The 16,563-nt window shown below is 53.5% G+C and overlaps 1 protein-coding gene across 1 annotated transcript in view; it reads left to right on the top strand.

Annotated features, from left to right (window-relative positions):
- Window positions 1-1,133: 1,133 nt before the first annotated feature.
- KMT2D (lysine methyltransferase 2D) overlaps window positions 1,134-16,563 on the top strand; it is a 44,872-nt gene continuing 29,442 nt past the window's right edge. Inside the window, exons 1-31 of the mRNA XM_042780546.1 lie at window positions 1,134-1,182; window positions 1,427-1,553; window positions 1,979-2,202; window positions 2,318-2,427; window positions 2,618-2,780; window positions 3,126-3,291; window positions 3,392-3,506; window positions 3,650-3,807; window positions 3,996-4,141; window positions 4,280-5,710; window positions 5,802-6,910; window positions 7,457-7,567; window positions 7,921-8,031; window positions 8,660-8,764; window positions 9,698-9,879; window positions 10,043-10,207; window positions 10,308-10,417; window positions 10,519-10,566; window positions 11,227-11,448; window positions 11,679-11,798; window positions 11,881-11,985; window positions 12,199-12,329; window positions 12,471-12,618; window positions 12,813-12,878; window positions 13,053-13,163; window positions 13,367-13,504; window positions 13,611-13,695; window positions 13,922-14,163; window positions 14,257-14,330; window positions 14,539-14,589; window positions 14,689-16,500. Of these exons, the coding sequence (XP_042636480.1) occupies window positions 1,134-1,182; window positions 1,427-1,553; window positions 1,979-2,202; window positions 2,318-2,427; window positions 2,618-2,780; window positions 3,126-3,291; window positions 3,392-3,506; window positions 3,650-3,807; window positions 3,996-4,141; window positions 4,280-5,710; window positions 5,802-6,910; window positions 7,457-7,567; window positions 7,921-8,031; window positions 8,660-8,764; window positions 9,698-9,879; window positions 10,043-10,207; window positions 10,308-10,417; window positions 10,519-10,566; window positions 11,227-11,448; window positions 11,679-11,798; window positions 11,881-11,985; window positions 12,199-12,329; window positions 12,471-12,618; window positions 12,813-12,878; window positions 13,053-13,163; window positions 13,367-13,504; window positions 13,611-13,695; window positions 13,922-14,163; window positions 14,257-14,330; window positions 14,539-14,589; window positions 14,689-16,500 (7,935 nt within the window). The remainder of the gene's footprint in view (window positions 1,183-1,426; window positions 1,554-1,978; window positions 2,203-2,317; window positions 2,428-2,617; window positions 2,781-3,125; window positions 3,292-3,391; window positions 3,507-3,649; window positions 3,808-3,995; window positions 4,142-4,279; window positions 5,711-5,801; window positions 6,911-7,456; window positions 7,568-7,920; window positions 8,032-8,659; window positions 8,765-9,697; window positions 9,880-10,042; window positions 10,208-10,307; window positions 10,418-10,518; window positions 10,567-11,226; window positions 11,449-11,678; window positions 11,799-11,880; window positions 11,986-12,198; window positions 12,330-12,470; window positions 12,619-12,812; window positions 12,879-13,052; window positions 13,164-13,366; window positions 13,505-13,610; window positions 13,696-13,921; window positions 14,164-14,256; window positions 14,331-14,538; window positions 14,590-14,688; window positions 16,501-16,563) is intronic.

The following is a 16,563-nucleotide window of genomic DNA, read 5'->3' on the forward strand; positions in this document are numbered from 1 at the left end:
GTTCCCTCTTCCCTCAGGTTTATGAAAATAAGCTGAAAGATATAGTCTCACCTTCTTAGGTATAACTTTAGTATGTTTCATCTTTTCATCTGGCTGGGTTTAGGCAGTCATATCTTAGTAAAAGAGACTGTTACCCACCAACTACCCACCCCCACCCTCACCCCCACCCCCACCTCACACATAGTGTGTGTGTGGAAACTCTGCTTGACGGAAAAGGAAGGAAGCTACTCTGTTCTGTGTCCTGCCCTGTTTAGACTCCTCTAAGTGGCAGTGTGTTTCCTGAGACTACAATTCCCAGCATGCCTAGCCACAGGCCTGGCTACACATGCTCAGTAACTCTTAAGACCCACTTCTGTTAACTACTAGGGACATCTGAGGAGGAAGGGCAGTTGGCATTGCTAAGGGTAACAGCCTAAGGCCTTCAGGCTAGGTAAGACCTTGAACTCAGTCAGGACAAGGACTGGAAGGGGATGGGAAGTGGGCCTGAGGTGGATTTGGATGTGCAGTTAGTTGAAAATTGGGGAGCTTCCTGGTGGAGGTGGAGGAGATCTCCCCATAGCTAGGCTTTGATTTTGATAGTTTGTTCTACTTTCTATAAGACCCAGACTCTGTCTCAAGGAGAGAGATTTGGGCTAGACTCAGACTCCTTGGGTCATGACTAACCCTGGCTTGGCACTGACAGACCACTAGGATGGTAGCTAACTTGAGATGTAAGAAAAACTAGAGAATAGGGCCTACTGGAAGCCAAGAACTCAGAGATGTGGCAAAGGGCAGTGCTCGATGTAGACAGGATACATTGCTGCTTGGATGCTATTAAAATTGCCCAGGGACCTTCTACAGAGGAGTCTGGAGGTACGAAAAGGGAGTGGGTCCTCTCTGAATCCAGAGTGGAAGACAAGGGGGGAGAAATGGGAAATGGAATAAGGGTCAGGGAAAATGACTTTCGTTGTCATTAGTACGGGAGTTTGTTAGATGTGACTTGGCTCTGATGTCTGCAGGATCTGGATACCATTAGCTGCCTTTGTTCTGGGATCCTGGGAAAGGTACTTAGTAGGAGACTTACTAGACACATAGATATATCTCTTGACACTGACAGGTCTCCCCGAGAGGGCCCTGCCCAGTCGGAGAGAGGGATGGACAGCCAGAAGCCGTCTGGTGAGGATAAAGATTCAGAACCAGCAGGTGAGTAGCAGGAACTTTGGGTTTGCTGGCAGCTTTCTCCTCTTTCTGGAATCTTAATTTCTGGTCCTGGCACAAAGACATGGGCTAAATCTACCTAGTAGACAGGTAATTGAAGGACTTTGTTCTTTGGGACAAAAGACAAAATGCCATCACTGTGATCCCCCAAGGGTGGTTTACTGATCTAGTGAGTGGACTCGTTTTAAGTAGGGAATGATGACTGATGTATGCTGCTCTATTCATTCAGCTGATGGACCTGCAGCCTCTGAGGAGTCAGGTGCCGCTGAGCCAGACCTTCCTAACCTACATGTGGGGGAGGTCTCTGTCCCCAGTTCTGGGTGTCCCAGGCTTCAGGAGACTTCCCAGGACTGCAGGTAACTGGTTTTAGGAAAATGGTATATAAGGAGGAGCTGTGGTGGTATAGTGGTTAAGGTATTCAGCTGCTAACCAAAAGGTCATCGGTTCAAACCCACCAGCTGCCCTTGGGGAGAAAGATGAGGCAGTCTGTTTCCATAAAGATTTACAGCTTTGGAAACCTTTTGGGACAGTTCTACCCTGCCCTGTAGGGTCACTATGAGCCAGAATCAACTTCAATGGCAGTAGATTTGGTGTTGTTTTTTTTTTTTTTTAGTTTGGTGCAAAAGGGCATGTGAGGATTTGATTTGAGAATCTGGGGCTTTCAAGGAGGAAGATTTGGAGAAACAACTAATTGAGAAGATGGGACATGTTAATTTATGGGGTTGCCAGGGCTGCCTGTTGGTAGGGACCAGGTATAATGCTGATGCTCGTGTATCCACAGTGGGAGTCCAGTGCGGCGTTGTGCTCTCTGTAACTGTGGAGAGCCCAGTCTGCATGGGCAGCGGGAGCTACGGCGCTTTGAGTTGCCATTTGACTGGCCCCGGTGTCCAGTGGTATCCCCTGGGGGGGACCCAGGGCCCAATGAACCAGCGCTGCCCAGTGAAGACCTATCACAGATTGGTTTCCCTGAGGGCCTGACACCTGCTCATCTAGGAGAACCTGGAGGTAAATGAGGGGAAATAGTGTGATTACCTTGGGGGGGGGTGGATTAGGGGCTAGGTAGTTCTGAGCCAGCTACGTTTTGTTAACCCTTTCTTTTTACTTCTTTCCACCTATAAAGGGCCCTGCTGGGCTCACCATTGGTGTGCTGCATGGTCGGCAGGCGTCTGGGGACAGGAGGGGCCAGAACTATGTGGTGTGGACAAGGCCATCTTCTCAGGGATCTCACAGGTAAGACTGGAGCAAGGGGATTGCTTAAGCAAAGAATAGGGCTGGGCTTGAGGGTAGGCAAACTATAGACTTTGGAGAGTCATGGTAGATTGGAGATGGGGGCAGAATGCAGACTAGGGCAGAGCTGGTGCTTGAAACATTGCTCTGGAGAGAGCTGGCTGGCACTGAGGTTTTGTCTCCATACTGGCAGCGCTGCTCCCACTGCACCAGGCTTGGTGCCTCCATCCCTTGCCGCTCTCCCGGATGTCCACGGCTTTACCACTTCCCTTGTGCGACTGCCAGCGGTTCCTTCTTATCCATGAAGACACTGCAGCTGCTATGCCCAGAGCACAGTGAGGGGGCTGCACATCTGGGTGAGAAACCCTGCCCTTTGGACATAGGGCAGATGGGAGGCCAAGAGAGCCCTGGTTTCTTGCACTCTGCAGTGCACTTACCAAAGTCTGTGATTATTTCTTTTCATCAGTCTGCCCTATTAAAATAAGTATAAACTTTATGAGTACAGGGGCTCTGCCTGTCTTGTCTTCCACTGCGTGTATCCTCAATGACTGCAACAGTGCCTGGCATATGTTAGGCAAGCATTCAGTGACTATTTGTTATTCATTCATTGTGTCCATGGAATACTTGTTATCTATACAGCACTGCTGAGACTTGCAAAGGAACTATAACCAACCTGTGCTGTCTGTCCCTTCCCACTACAGAGGAGGCTCGTTGTGCAGTATGTGAGGGGCCGGGGGAGTTGTGTGACCTGTTCTTCTGTACCAGCTGTGGGCATCACTATCATGGGGCCTGCCTGGATACTGCTCTGACTGCCCGCAAGCGTGCTGGTTGGCAGTGCCCTGAATGCAAAGTGTGCCAAGCTTGCAGGTAGGAATGGGAGAGGAGGAAGGAAGCTTTAGGTAAAGCACAGATTAGGGCTGAAAAGGTGCATAGGTAGGACCCTGTAATGTGTTCTGTGCTCTTGTAGGAAACCTGGGAATGACTCTAAGATGTTGGTTTGTGAGACATGTGACAAAGGATACCATACCTTCTGCCTAAAACCACCCATGGAGGAACTACCTGCTCACTCTTGGAAGTGTAAGGTGAGTACCCCTCAATTCTGCCTCCTCCCTTATTTTGTCTCCTACAGTGTCCTCAGAGTCCTCTGCTGTGATACATCATCCTGTGCTCTCACCTGATTTCTGCTGGCCAACCAATGCCTATTTTGCTTTCTCCCTTCCCCTAGGCATGCCGGGTATGCCGGGTCTGTGGGGCAGGCTCAGCAGAGCTAAATTCTAACTCGGAATGGTTTGAGAACTACTCGCTCTGTCACCGCTGTCACAAAGCCCAGGGAGGTCAGCCTGTCAGTCTTGTGGCTGAGCAGCATCCCCCTGTCTGTAGCAGGTAAAGAGTGTGGACTGAATGAGGTTGGGAAAGAGGATTGGAAGTACTGAGCTTGGCAGGGGCCAAGTGGATGTTGGAAGAGAGGCTACGGTGCATACAAGCTGCAACATTTATGCCTCACCTGTGTGCTCTCTCGGAGTTGATAGCTGATGAGAGCCACAGCACCTGCTCTCCTGTATCCTCTATAGGTTCTCACCCCCAGAGCCTGATGATTCCCCCACTGATGACCCCAATGCTCTGTACGTTGCACACCAAGGGCAGCCAAAGGTTAGGCATGTGACCTCTATGCAATCCAAGGAACCGGGGCCCCTGCAATGTGAAGCCAAACCACTAGGTGAGTAGGATTTGAGGGTCCCTGAAATTAATGCATTTATATTGCTTGGCAAGGAACAATTTCTTCTTTGCCCTAGACCCTGCACTTTCTGTGGAGTAGAGCTGAGCTAGGTAGGAACACAGTGTGTTATGTCTGCAGGGAGAACAGGGGCCCAACTTGAGCCCCAGTTGGAGGCCCCCCTAAATGAGGAGATGCCACTGCTGCCCCCACCTGAGGAGTCGCCCCTGTCCCCACCACCTGAGGAATTACCCACATCCCCGCCGCCTGAGGCATCGCGCCTGTCCCCACCGCCTGAGGAATCACCCCTCTCTCCACCGCCTGAGGAATCTCCCCTGTCTCCCTTACCTGAATCATCACCCTTTTCTCCACTTGAGGAGCCACCTTTCTCTCCACCAGAGGAGTCTCCTCCATCCCCTCCAGTTGAGACACCCCTGTCCCCACCGCCTGAAGCATCACTCCTGTCCCCACCATTTGAGGAGTCTCCTCTGTCCCCCCCACCTGAGGAACTGCCCACTTCTCCACCACCTGAAGCATCTCGCTTGTCTCCACCACCTGAGGAGTCACCCATGTCTCCTCCACCTGAGGAGTCACCCATGTCTCCACCACCTGAGGCATCTCGCTTGTTCCCACCTTTTGAAGAGTCTCCCCTGTCCCCTCCACCTGAGGAGTCTCCTCTCTCCCCACCACCTGAGGCATCACGCCTTTCCCCACCACCTGAGGACTCACCCATGTCCCCACCACCTGAAGACTCACCCATGTCCCCACCACCTGAGGTGTCACGCTTATCGCCCCTACCTGAGGTATCACGTCTATCTCCACCGCCTGAGGAATCTCCCCTGTCCCCACCACCTGAGGAGTCTCCCACATCCCCTCCACCTGAGGCTTCGCGCCTGTCCCCACCACCTGAGGACTCACCCACGTCCCTGCCACCTGAAGACTCACCTGCTTCCCCACCACCAGAGGACTTGCTCACGTCCCTGCCGCTGGAAGAGTCATCCCTGTCGTCACCGCCCGAGGAGCCGCATATCTGCCCCCGGCCTGAGGAGCTGCAGTTCTGTGACCGGCCAGGAAAGCTGCACCTGTCTCCTATGCCTGAGGAGCCACGCCTGTCCCCCCGGCCTGAGGAACTGTGCCTGTCCCCTGCACCTGAGGAGCCACGCCTGTCCCCCAGGCTGGAGGAGCCGCATCTGTCCCCCAAGCCTGAGGAGTTGCATCTGTCTCCACAACCTGAGGAGCCTCGCTTGCCCCCTCGACTTGAGGAGCCTCGCCTATCCCCTGTACCTAAAGAACTGTGCCTGTCCCCTGTACCCAAAGAGCCACACCTATCTTCCCAGTCTGAGGAACCCCTCCTGTCCCCCCAGCGTGAGGGGCCTCCTGAGGAGCCAGGCTTGTGCCCTGCACCTGAGGAGTTGCCTTTGTTACCCCCATCTGGGGAGCCACCTTTGTCCCCTTTGCTTGGAGAGCCGGCCCTGTCTGAGCCTGGGGAGCCACCTCTATCCCCTCTGCCTGAGGATCTGCCCATGTCCCCGTCTGGGGAGCCATCCTTGTCACCTCAGTTGATGCCGCCAGGTAAGAAGATATTAATACCTACTTACTCTGGGATAGTTGCTCTTTATGAAACACCTGAACTAAGAAGCTTCTTTTTTCTCTTTCCCTCCAGATCCTCTTCCTCCTCCACTCTCACCCATTATCACAGCTGCAGCCCCACCAGCCCTGTCTCCTTTGGGAGAGTTAGAGTACCCCTTTGGTGCCAAAGGGGACAGTGACCCTGAGTCACCATTAGCTGCCCCCATCCTAGAGACACCCATCAGCCCTCCACCAGAAGCAAATTGCACTGACCCTGAACCCGTCCCCCCTATGATCCTTCCCCCATCTCCAGGCTCCCCAATGGGACCAGCCTCTCCCATTCTGATGGAGCCCCTTCCCCCTCAGTGTTCTCCACTCCAGCATTCCTTGCCTCCCCAAAGCTCCCCTCCTTCCCAGCGTTCCCCTCCTGCTTTGCCACTGTCCATCCCCTCCCTGCTGAGTCCCATGGAGAAGACAGTGGAGGTCTCAGATGAGGCTGAGCCACATGAAATGGAGACTGAGAAAGTCCCAGAACCTGAATGCCCAGCCTTGGAGCCTAGCCCTACCAGTCCTCTCCCCTCCCCCATGGGGGACCTTTCCTGCCCTGCACCCAGCCCTGCTCCAGCGCTGGATGACTTCTCTGGCCTGGGGGAAGACACGGCCCCTCTCAATGGGACTGACACTCCTGGTTCACAGCCAGAAGCTGGACAGACCCCTGGCAGTTCAACGGCTTGTGAACTTAAGGGTTCCCCTGTGCTCCTGGACCCCGAGGAGCTAGCCCCTGTGACCCCTATGGAGGTCTATGGCCCAGAATGCAAGCAGGCAGGGCACGGCTCACCCTGTGAGATACAGGAGGAGCCACATGCACCAGTGGCGCCTACCCCACCTGCTCTCATCAAATCTGACATCGTTAATGAGATCTCCAATCTGAGCCAGGGTGATGCCAGTGCTAGTTTTCCTGGCTCAGAGCCCCTGCTGGGCTCTCCTGACCCTGAGGGGGGTGGCTCCCTGTCCATGGAGCTGGGGGTATCGACAGACGTTAGCCCAGCCCGGGATGAGGGCTCCTTGCGGCTCTGTACTGACTCGCTGCCAGAGACTGATGACTCGCTATTGTGTGAAGCTGGGACAACTGTCAGTGGAGGCAAAGCTGAGGGGGACAAGGGAAGGCGGCGAAGTTCCCCTGCCCGTTCTCGCATTAAGCAGGTAAGGGGCTATCCATACCATCATGCCAAAGTCCTGTGTCATGATAACCTTCCCACCTGGCTTCTTGAATCCTAGACTCTAAGATCCTTTAGTGCAATCTGTTTGTTAAGGAGAATACTAATGCGTAGAAGGGAAGAGTAACTTCTCAGGTGTATAGTCACACAGAAATAGAATTGGGAGTGAAAGCTCAGAGTTCTCAGCCCTTGAGCCAGTATTTTTTTCCATTGCACCCCATTGGCCACTCCTTATTCTGGGGAGAAGGAATTCCTTAGGGCCAGAGTGACCTATCGGTATCTGGCATTCGACTCTTTGCCCTGCCCTGACTGGGCTTTATTAGCCATCATATTTTGTCCTTCATCTCTATTCTTCCATCTCAGCTTATGGGCCCAACACGCTAGGCTTAGACTTACTCTTTTTTTTTAAAAAAAAAAAAAATTATTGTGATTTGGGTGAAAGTTTACAGAGCAAATTCATTTTCCATATAGAAGTTCATACACGTTTTGTTTTATAACACTGACTTAGTCTTGGAATTGTCCCCTCCATCAGGGACGCAGCAGTAGTTTCCCGGGAAGACGCCGGCCACGTGGAGGAGCACATGGAGGACGTGGGAGAGGACGGGCCCGGCTAAAATCAACTACTTCTTCCATTGAGACTCTGGTAGTAAGGAGAGGCTTCCCATTCCCCAAAACATGCTTCAGATGGCCCCTTCGAAATTAAACACCCTGTAAATCCTGCCAGCCCTTGCAGTCTTGTCTACCTGCCTGCTAGCCTAGGGCCTATCCAGCTGTCTGTGTTCCTTCTACCCACTTGGCTTCAGGCTTCTCTGAGATCTCTGCCATCAGTCTGAGGCCCAGTTTAGGAGCTGGGATGTTCTTCTGCTTCTTAGTCTTGGCTTCTGGTCTTCTTCTTAGCCAGGGGTTCACACCTCTGTCCCCCAGCACCAAAGAGGAAAAACAGCTTGGTTAGGCCAGATTTATCTGGCTCACATTCCACAACTCTCTGCCTATAAGGTTGCTGATATCGATAGCTCTCCCAGCAAGGAGGAAGAAGAAGAAGATGATGACACCATGCAAAATACCGTGGTTCTCTTCTCCAACACAGACAAATTTGTCCTAATGCAGGTACCATACTTGACTCGTATAGTCTCATCCTCAGCAGTGAGTCTTGGTACACTGAACATTGGGCATATATGTTTTGGTGGGAGGGGCAGTGGGGAAAACCAAGGACTTATTTCTGGGGATACCCACTTAATGAGAAAATAGTGAATCTGAGTCAGGTTGTTCATTTGTCCATTCGTCAACTCTTGAGTGTTTGTTCTGAGCTGGGCACTAATGATAAGACTAGTGAAAAAGGCAGGAATGGTCTTTGTATGCCAGAGCTTATAGCATCAGAAGCTTATAAACTTAGACTTGAATAATCTTAAAGCTGATAGAATTTTATGACGTTACTCCCTTGTCCTAACCAGTCCTCTTCTTCCCCTCTCCACCTCATCTTATCTTCCTTTCATTCATACTTACCTTTACTCATATTAGGGCATATGAATTCAAGTTACCTGATCATGTGAGTGAGGCATCCTAGGAAAAAGCAGTTCCTGTGGGGTCTTGTGGTGGCTTACAGTGTCCTAATGCTGTGGGATGAAGTTTTGATTCCCTGGCTTGCTAGTCTCACATTAGTGTAGTATTCAATTGGCTGAGCCTAAGTAAAACGAAGGAACCTAGCTAGACATTGGGTTTCTGTGTGTTTCCCCAGGACATGTGTGTGGTATGTGGCAGCTTTGGCCGGGGAGCAGAGGGCCACCTCCTTGCCTGTTCCCAGTGCTCTCAGTGCTATCACCCTTACTGTGTTAACAGCAAGGTGAGTTCAAGGCCTAAAAAGTGTGAAGGTGGGGAAATGGGATCGATTATTTCTTACTCTAGGCCACTATCTTGGACATACTACTGGCAGCCACTGGTCATGGAAGTTGTTCATCGGTCACCAATAACTATCAAACTCATCTTGAGGAAAAAAAAAAAAAACAACCAAACTTACTGCCGTGGAGTCAGATCTGACTCATAGCGACCCCTCCTTGGGTTTCTGAGGCAGTAGCACTATGGAAGTAGATTGCTCAGCTTTCCTTCTGAAGAGTGGCTGGTGGGTTTAAACCACCAGCTTTCTGGTTAGCACTCAAGTGCCTTAGGCACTACACTGCCAGAGCTCCCTCTTGAGGAAAAGTACTTTGGAAATTATGGCTTTTTTTAATCATTTGTTTGTGATAGACTGTGATTTTGGTATAACTCATTCAGTCACATAAATGATGACCAATTTTGCTAAGAGAAAACGTGAGGTAGTCTGTAGGTAAAATGTATAATTATATGTTCACACAGCAAAAGCAGTGTTTTTGAACCAAGCATGAGTTTTGGGGTTTTTTGTTATTAATTGATAACATGTTTACTGCTAACATGTATTAACTTGCAACAGTAGCAGGTTCTAAATATTAGAAGACAGCTTAATTCTATCCATGATCTTAACTTGTGGGGAGTTGGCTAGTGAAAGGTTGCCATTTCACTCTGGTAATGAGCATTGGCTAGGTGAGGCTGTTGACTGATCAGCAGAGACCATTAGGAGCCTAAATTTAGAAACAATGTTTTGGGGATGAGGGCGCTCTGCATAAGCCTATATATGTTTAAAATGGAGGTCAAGCCTGTACACTGAGTTTCCTCCAGCTCCATCTGTGTAAGTCACACCGTCCCAGAGAAATTCTGCCCTGCCCTGTTTGGCATCCTGAGCAATTCCCATCTTCTACACCAGATCACCAAGGTGATGCTGCTGAAAGGCTGGCGGTGCGTGGAGTGTATCGTGTGTGAGGTATGCGGCCAGGCCTCTGACCCGTCTCGCCTGCTGCTCTGTGATGACTGTGACATTAGCTACCATACATACTGCCTGGATCCTCCACTGCTCACCGTGCCCAAAGGTGGCTGGAAATGCAAGTGGTAAGGAGACTCGGGATCTTCAGAGGCCTGAGCCTCAGATGTTAGAGTCAATGTGATGTTGAGTAATGATAGAGGCCAGGCTGGTTGCCTGGTTGATGGTAAGGGTGATCCTGGGTGCCTTGAGTAGGTTCAGTGCTGAGGATCTGTCTTTCTGCCCCCACAGGTGTGTCTCCTGTATGCAGTGTGGAGCCGCTTCCCCTGGCTTCCACTGTGAATGGCAAAACAGTTATACACACTGTGGGCCCTGTGCTAGCCTGGTGACTTGCCCTATCTGTCATGCCCCCTATGTGGAAGAGGATCTATTAATCCAGTGTCGCCACTGTGAACGGTGAGGGTGTTCCTTATCCCTTACTCTTTACATTGGCCCCCCTCTTCCCCATTGTCTTGCTATTACCTGGACTCATCTCCTCCTGTCTCCCTCGTCCCAGGTGGATGCATGCTGGCTGTGAGAGCCTCTTCACAGAGGAAGAAGTAGAACAGGCTGCAGATGAGGGTTTTGACTGTGTCTCCTGCCAGCCCTATGTGATCAAGCCTGCGGGTGAGAACAAGGTGCTGGTAATGGGTGGAGGCATCAGAGCCAAGGTGCCTTGCTTTGGGATAGGGCCTCAAGCTACTTTGGTTTTGGCCTTCTCTCTACAGCACCTGTTGCACCTCCAGAGTTGGTGCCTATGAAGGTGAAAGAGCCAGGTGAGTCACAAAAATTTTGAATACAAAAGCCAGAGAAAACCATAGACACCATCTATCTAGCCCACCTCCAACTCCCTAACGTCATCTCTTCCTTTGAAGAGGAATACACTAAGATCCAAGGAGGTTGAGGCCTGCTCAAGGTCACTCAGTGAGTTAGTGGGAAAGTTATGTCTAGAACAAAGGTCTCCAGTTCCCTAATAGTCTTCCTTCCAGGTGATGAGGCCTCTTTCCTGCCAGAATCTCACCGCCAGAGAACACAGAGAATGTAGCTCCTTCTCCTCAGTGAAGGGTACTGGAGGCATTTCTTTCTCCATCACGATGTGGACACTGCTTCTGGCATCTAGGGCACTATGTGCTGGCATTCAGCAACCAGGACCCTCTAAGCCCCGGACATTTAGAGACTATCTTGGTGAACCTAGGGTTAAACATAAGCAAAGTCAAGGCTTCTGCAATAGCAGTTTCTCTCAGATTCTCCCTGGGTCACTTGATAGAGAACTCAGGCCTCAGCTGGCACCCACTGGTGCCCTCAAACCCCAGGCTGGACTTTGGCCTGTCTCTGTCACTGCTTTTGTCCCAGCTGGGGACTCAGGCTAATACTCAGAGTCCTCCTGGTTTTCCTGGGGCCTTCAGCCAGGGATCATATTCTTCCTCCTTGTGCAGAGCCCCAGTACTTTCGCTTTGAGGGTGTGTGGCTGACAGAGACTGGCATGGCTGTGCTGCGGAACCTGACCATGTCGCCTCTGCACAAGCGGCGCCAGCGGCGAGGACGACTAGGCCTTCCAGGCGAGGCAGGGCTGGAGAGTTCTGAGCCCTCAGATGCCCTTGGTCCTGATGACAAGAAGGATGGGGACCTGGACACGGATGAGCTTATCAAGGGTGAAGGTTGGGCTGGGCAATCTGGGGAGTGGCAAGGTTGTGGAGGCAGGCCTGTAAAAGCTGGGATCTGGGTAGGGGTGGTGCTGTCACTCCCAATCACCCTAAAGCTACTGTTGGTCATGTTCACATGGCTCTGGTAGGGCACTCTTGTTTTCTCTGCTGTTGGGTGCAGAATGGCAAGGTGAAACAGACTCATGCTTCTGATCTGCCTCCATCTCTTCTATCTCTGTATGCAGGTGGTGTGGAGCACATGGAGTGTGAAATTAAACTGGAGGGCCCCGTCAGCCCTGATGTAGAGCCTGGCAAGGAGGAGACCGAGGAAAGCAAAAAACGCAAGCGTAAACCCTATCGGCCTGGTGAGGCCCTGGGATGGGGAGGGAGGGTGGTGAGGCGCAGGCTTCCCAACAGCCCCTGATCTTTAGCTCTACTCCCTCACAGGCATTGGTGGCTTCATGGTACGACAGCGGAAATCCCACACACGTGTGAAGAAGGGGCCTGCAGCACAGGCGGAGGTGTTGAGTGGTGATGGGCAGCCCGACGAGGGTGAGATGGGTGAGGGAACCAGTGGGCCTAGAAGGTGGGGATCATGGGACCTGCAGGGCAATGCCAGTGAGAGCCACGGTCACTGAAAGAGCTAAGACGGTAGTGGGCCTGACATGTCAGGGAAGAGATTAGGCAGAAAATGTCAGTAGGCCATGTGAGGAGCAGCATGCTCAAGGTTCCCAGAGAGGCTGAAATCCCCCTTCCTATCCTCAGTGATGCCTGCCGACCTGCCTACAGAGGTCTCCATGGAGCAGAGCTTAGCTGATGGGGATGAGAAGAAGAAGCAGCAGCGACGAGGGCGCAAGAAGAGCAAACTAGAGGACATGTTTCCTGCTTACCTGCAGGTGGCACTTAGGGTCTGAGGGGCACTTAGTATCTGGGCCCTTTCCTGCTTACCTGCAGGTGGCACTTAGGGTCTGAGGAGTGCTTAGTATCTGGGCCCTGCAGAGCATGAAGAAACTTATATCCCCTGACTTCCCTCACAGGAAGCCTTCTTTGGGAAGGAGCTGCTGGACCTGAGCCGGAAGGCCCTTTTTGCAGTTGGGGTAGGCCGGCCAAGCTTTGGACTGGGAACCCCAAAAGCCAAAGGGGATGGAGGTCCAGAAAGGAAGGAGACCCCCACATTACAGAAAGGTAAGTCACAGAGTGATCAGGAATGAGGGGATCCATCACCCCTCTGTGCTTAGGAGCTGCCAGGGATTTTGATGGGGAGTGGGCTGGTCTCCAGAAGTTGAGAGTGGGCCAGAGGCCCTGATCTATAGAGCTTGGACCCAACTGAGCATCGGGTACAGGGCATCGCTGATTAGAGTGGGGCCTGTTGTTTATAGGAGATGACGGTCCAGATGTTGCAGATGAAGAATCAAGGGGCCTCGAGGGCAAGGATGATATACCAGGTGAGAGCTGGTTAGGAACTGTGTCCTATCTTGGCTTTGCCTCTGTCAACATGCTGTGCCACAAGCACCGGCAGGGTTGGAGACTGGAAACTATTCCATGTTGCTTTGTGGTTCAGGGTGGCTAATGTAACTTCATACTGGCCTTGGCTGATGGGTTTCTCCTGGCAATTGCAGGACCTGAGGATGGGGGCGTAAAGGCATCCCCAGTGCCCAGTGACCCTGAGAAGCCAGGCACCCCGGGTGAAGGGATGCTTAGCTCTGACTTAGACAGGATTCCCACGGAAGGTGAGGCTATGACCCGCACCTCATTGTTGTGTAAGGGTCCTCTATGGGAAAAGGAGAAGGTCTTGTATGTGGGATTGTCGTCTACACAGCATCTCTGGTGGGGAGTCCTGGGCATCTTCCCTGGCCATGACCATTCATACACCTATGGTGTCCCCTCAGCTTCCCAGTCTTCCTCAGCAGCGTCCCTCATCATTCCCCCACAGAACTGCCCAAAATGGAATCCAAGGACTTGCAGCAGCTCTTCAAGGATGTTCTGGGTTCTGAACGAGAGCAGCATCTGGGTTGTGGAACTCCTGGCCTGGACGGCAGCCGTACACCACTGCAGAGGCCCTTTCTCCAAGGTGGTGCAGGTGGGAGTGGTTTGAAGACTGGGTGGGCAGGTGTAGCCATACTTGCCCCTAGCATTGGCCAGTTGCTTTCTTCTCTCTGATCTGATGCCTCTTATAGGTGGACTCCCTTTGGGCAATCTCTCTTCCAACAGCCCCATGGACTCCTACCCTGGCCTCTGCCAGTCCCCATTCTTGGATAGTAGGTTGGTATCTATGCTTAATCTTTGTGGGCAGCCCCTGTTGTTTCTTCCCTTCCATTGGGCCCATGCCTTCCCTCTCTTGGACTCCTGAACACCACTGTTCTTCCCCATTCCCTTGAAAGGGGTCCTTCCCTGTCAGGACAAGGCGATGGCCTAGGGCTCTGGGCAGTGTATCTGGGGTGAAACCTGGTATCCTTGCCCCCTGTGACTTTCTGCCCCTGCGCCCCAGGGAGCGCGGGGGCTTCTTCAGCCCGGAACCCGGCGAGCCAGACAGCCCATGGACGGGTTCAGGGGGCACCACACCCTCTACCCCTACCACACCCACCACAGAGGGTGAGGGTGATGGACTCTCCTATAACCAACGGAGTCTTCAACGCTGGGAGAAGGACGAGGAGTTGGGGCAGCTTTCTACCATCTCACCTGTGCTCTATGCCAACATTAACTTTCCCAATCTCAAACAAGATTACCCAGGTACCTATGGGATGAGGGCAAGAAAAACAACCTGGCAACACAATGGATGGCGGGGTGCCTCCTCTTGTCTAACTCATTTCTTCTGGTCTCCAGACTGGTCTAGCCGATGCAAACAAATCATGAAGCTCTGGAGAAAAGTTCCGGCTGCTGACAAAGCTCCCTACCTGGTGAGACAGAAAGAAGCTTGGTTCATCATGGGGAACTGAGGTTGGAGGGAATCTTCGGGAGATTCATCTCGGTTCTTTCTGCTCCCTACCTCTGAAGCAGCTGGCTAGAGATCAGCTTCTGGGCAGGGAGTGTGAGTAATACTGCAAGGCAAGGGGGCTGGGCATGAGGCTGAGCTCTAGCCCTAAACCTGTGTTTTATATTCTTCAGCAAAAGGCCAAAGATAACCGGGCAGCTCACCGCATTAACAAGGTGCAAAAGGTGAGTCAGGGCTGGGTTGAGCCATCGAAGTCCCATAGTGGGTGGGCTCTCTACAGGTCCACAGCAGCCTGACTGCTCTATGCCTGGTCTCCCCCATAGCAGGCTGAGAGCCAGATCAACAAGCAGACCAAGGTGGGCGACATAGCCCGTAAGACTGACCGACCGGCCCTACATCTCCGCATTCCCCCCCAGCCAGGGGCACTGGGCAGTCCGCCCCCTGCTGCTGCCCCCACCATTTTCATTGGCAGTCCCACTACCCCCGCCGGCTTGTCTACCTCTGCGGACGGGTTCCTGAAGCCGCCGGCAGGCACAGTGCCCGGCCCCGACTCGCCCGGTGAGCTCTTCCTCAAGCTCCCGCCCCAGGTGCCTGCCCAAGTGCCTTCGCAGGACCCCTTTGGACTGGCCCCCGCCTACGCCCTGGAGCCCCGCTTCCCCACGGCACCACCCGCCTATCCCCCCTATCCTAGCCCAACTGGGGCCCCTGCACAGCCCCCAACGATGGGCACCTCATCTCGTCCTGGGACTAGTCAGCCAGGGGAGTTCCACACAACCCCACCTGGCACTCCCCGACACCAGCCTTCCACACCTGACCCCTTCCTCAAACCTCGTTGCCCCTCACTGGACAATCTGGCTGTGCCTGAGAGCCCAGGAGCAGGGGGAAGCAAGGCTTCTGAGCCCCTGCTCTCACCCCCACCTTTTGGGGAGTCCCGGAAGGCACTAGAGGTGAAGAAGGAAGAGCTTGGGGCAGCCTCTCCTGGCTATGGGCCCCCAAACCTGGGTTTTGTTGACTCACCCTCTTCAGGCACCCACCTAGGTGGCCTAGAATTAAAGGCACCTGATGTCTTCAAAGCCCCTCTCACCCCTCGGGCATCTCAGGTAGAGCCCCAGAGCCCAGGCTTGGGCCTACGGCCCCAGGAGCCACCCCCTGCCCAGGCTTTGGCCCCTTCTCCCCCCAGCCACCCGGACATCTTTCGCCCTGGCCCTTACCCTGACCCCTATGCCCAGCCCCCACTGACTCCTCGGCCCCAGCCACCACCCCCTGAGAGCTGCTGTGCCCTGCCCCCTCGCTCACTGCCCTCTGACCCTTTCTCCCGAGTCCCCGCCAGTCCACAGTCCCAGTCCAGCTCCCAGTCCCCATTGACACCTCGTCCTCTGTCTGCTGAGGCTTTCTGCCCATCTCCTGTTACCCCTCGCTTCCAGTCCCCGGACCCTTATTCTCACCCTCCCTCACGCCCTCAATCTCGTGACCCATTTGCCCCATTACATAAACCGCCCCGACCCCAGCCCCCTGAAGTTGCCTTCAAGGCTGGGCCTCTAGCCCACACTCCACTTGGGGCTGGGGGCTTCCCAGCAGCCCTGCCCTCAGGGCCAGCAGGCGAGCTCCATGCCAAGGTCCCAAGTGGGCAGCCCTCCAGTTTTGCCAGGTCCCCCGGGACGGGTGCATTCGTGGGCACCCCATCTCCCGTGCGTTTCACTTTTCCTCAGGCGGTGGGAGAACCTTCCCTAAAGCCTCCTGTCCCTCAGCCTACTCTCCCCCCACCCCATGGGATCAATAGCCATTTGGGGCCTGGCACCACCTTGAGCAAGCCCCAAAGCACAAACTACCCAGTAGCCACGGGGAATTTCCACACATCGGGTAGCCCCCTGGCACCCAGCAGTGGGTCCACAGGAGAGGGCTATGGGCTGTCCCCACTACGCCCCCCATCAGCCCTACCACCACCTGCACCCGATGGAGCCCTCCCCTACCTGTCCCATGGAGCCTCACAGCGGGCAGGGATCACGTCTCCAGCTGAGAAGCGAGAAGACCCAGGGACTGGAATGAGCAGCTCCCTAGTGGCACCTGAACTCCCAGGTTCCCAGGATCCAGGCATGCCCAGCCTCAGCCAGACAGAGCTGGAGAAACAACGGCAGGTGAGTTGACATTCTGGAGCTGAGCTGCCCCCATAGTGCCACTGTTTGTGCCAGCCCCTTGAT

The sequence above is a fragment of the Orycteropus afer genome, unplaced genomic scaffold (assembly GCF_000298275.1).
Source record: "Orycteropus afer afer isolate SDZICR_OR568_19922 unplaced genomic scaffold, OryAfe1.0 scaffold00045, whole genome shotgun sequence".
Taxonomy (NCBI): domain Eukaryota; kingdom Metazoa; phylum Chordata; class Mammalia; order Tubulidentata; family Orycteropodidae; genus Orycteropus; species Orycteropus afer.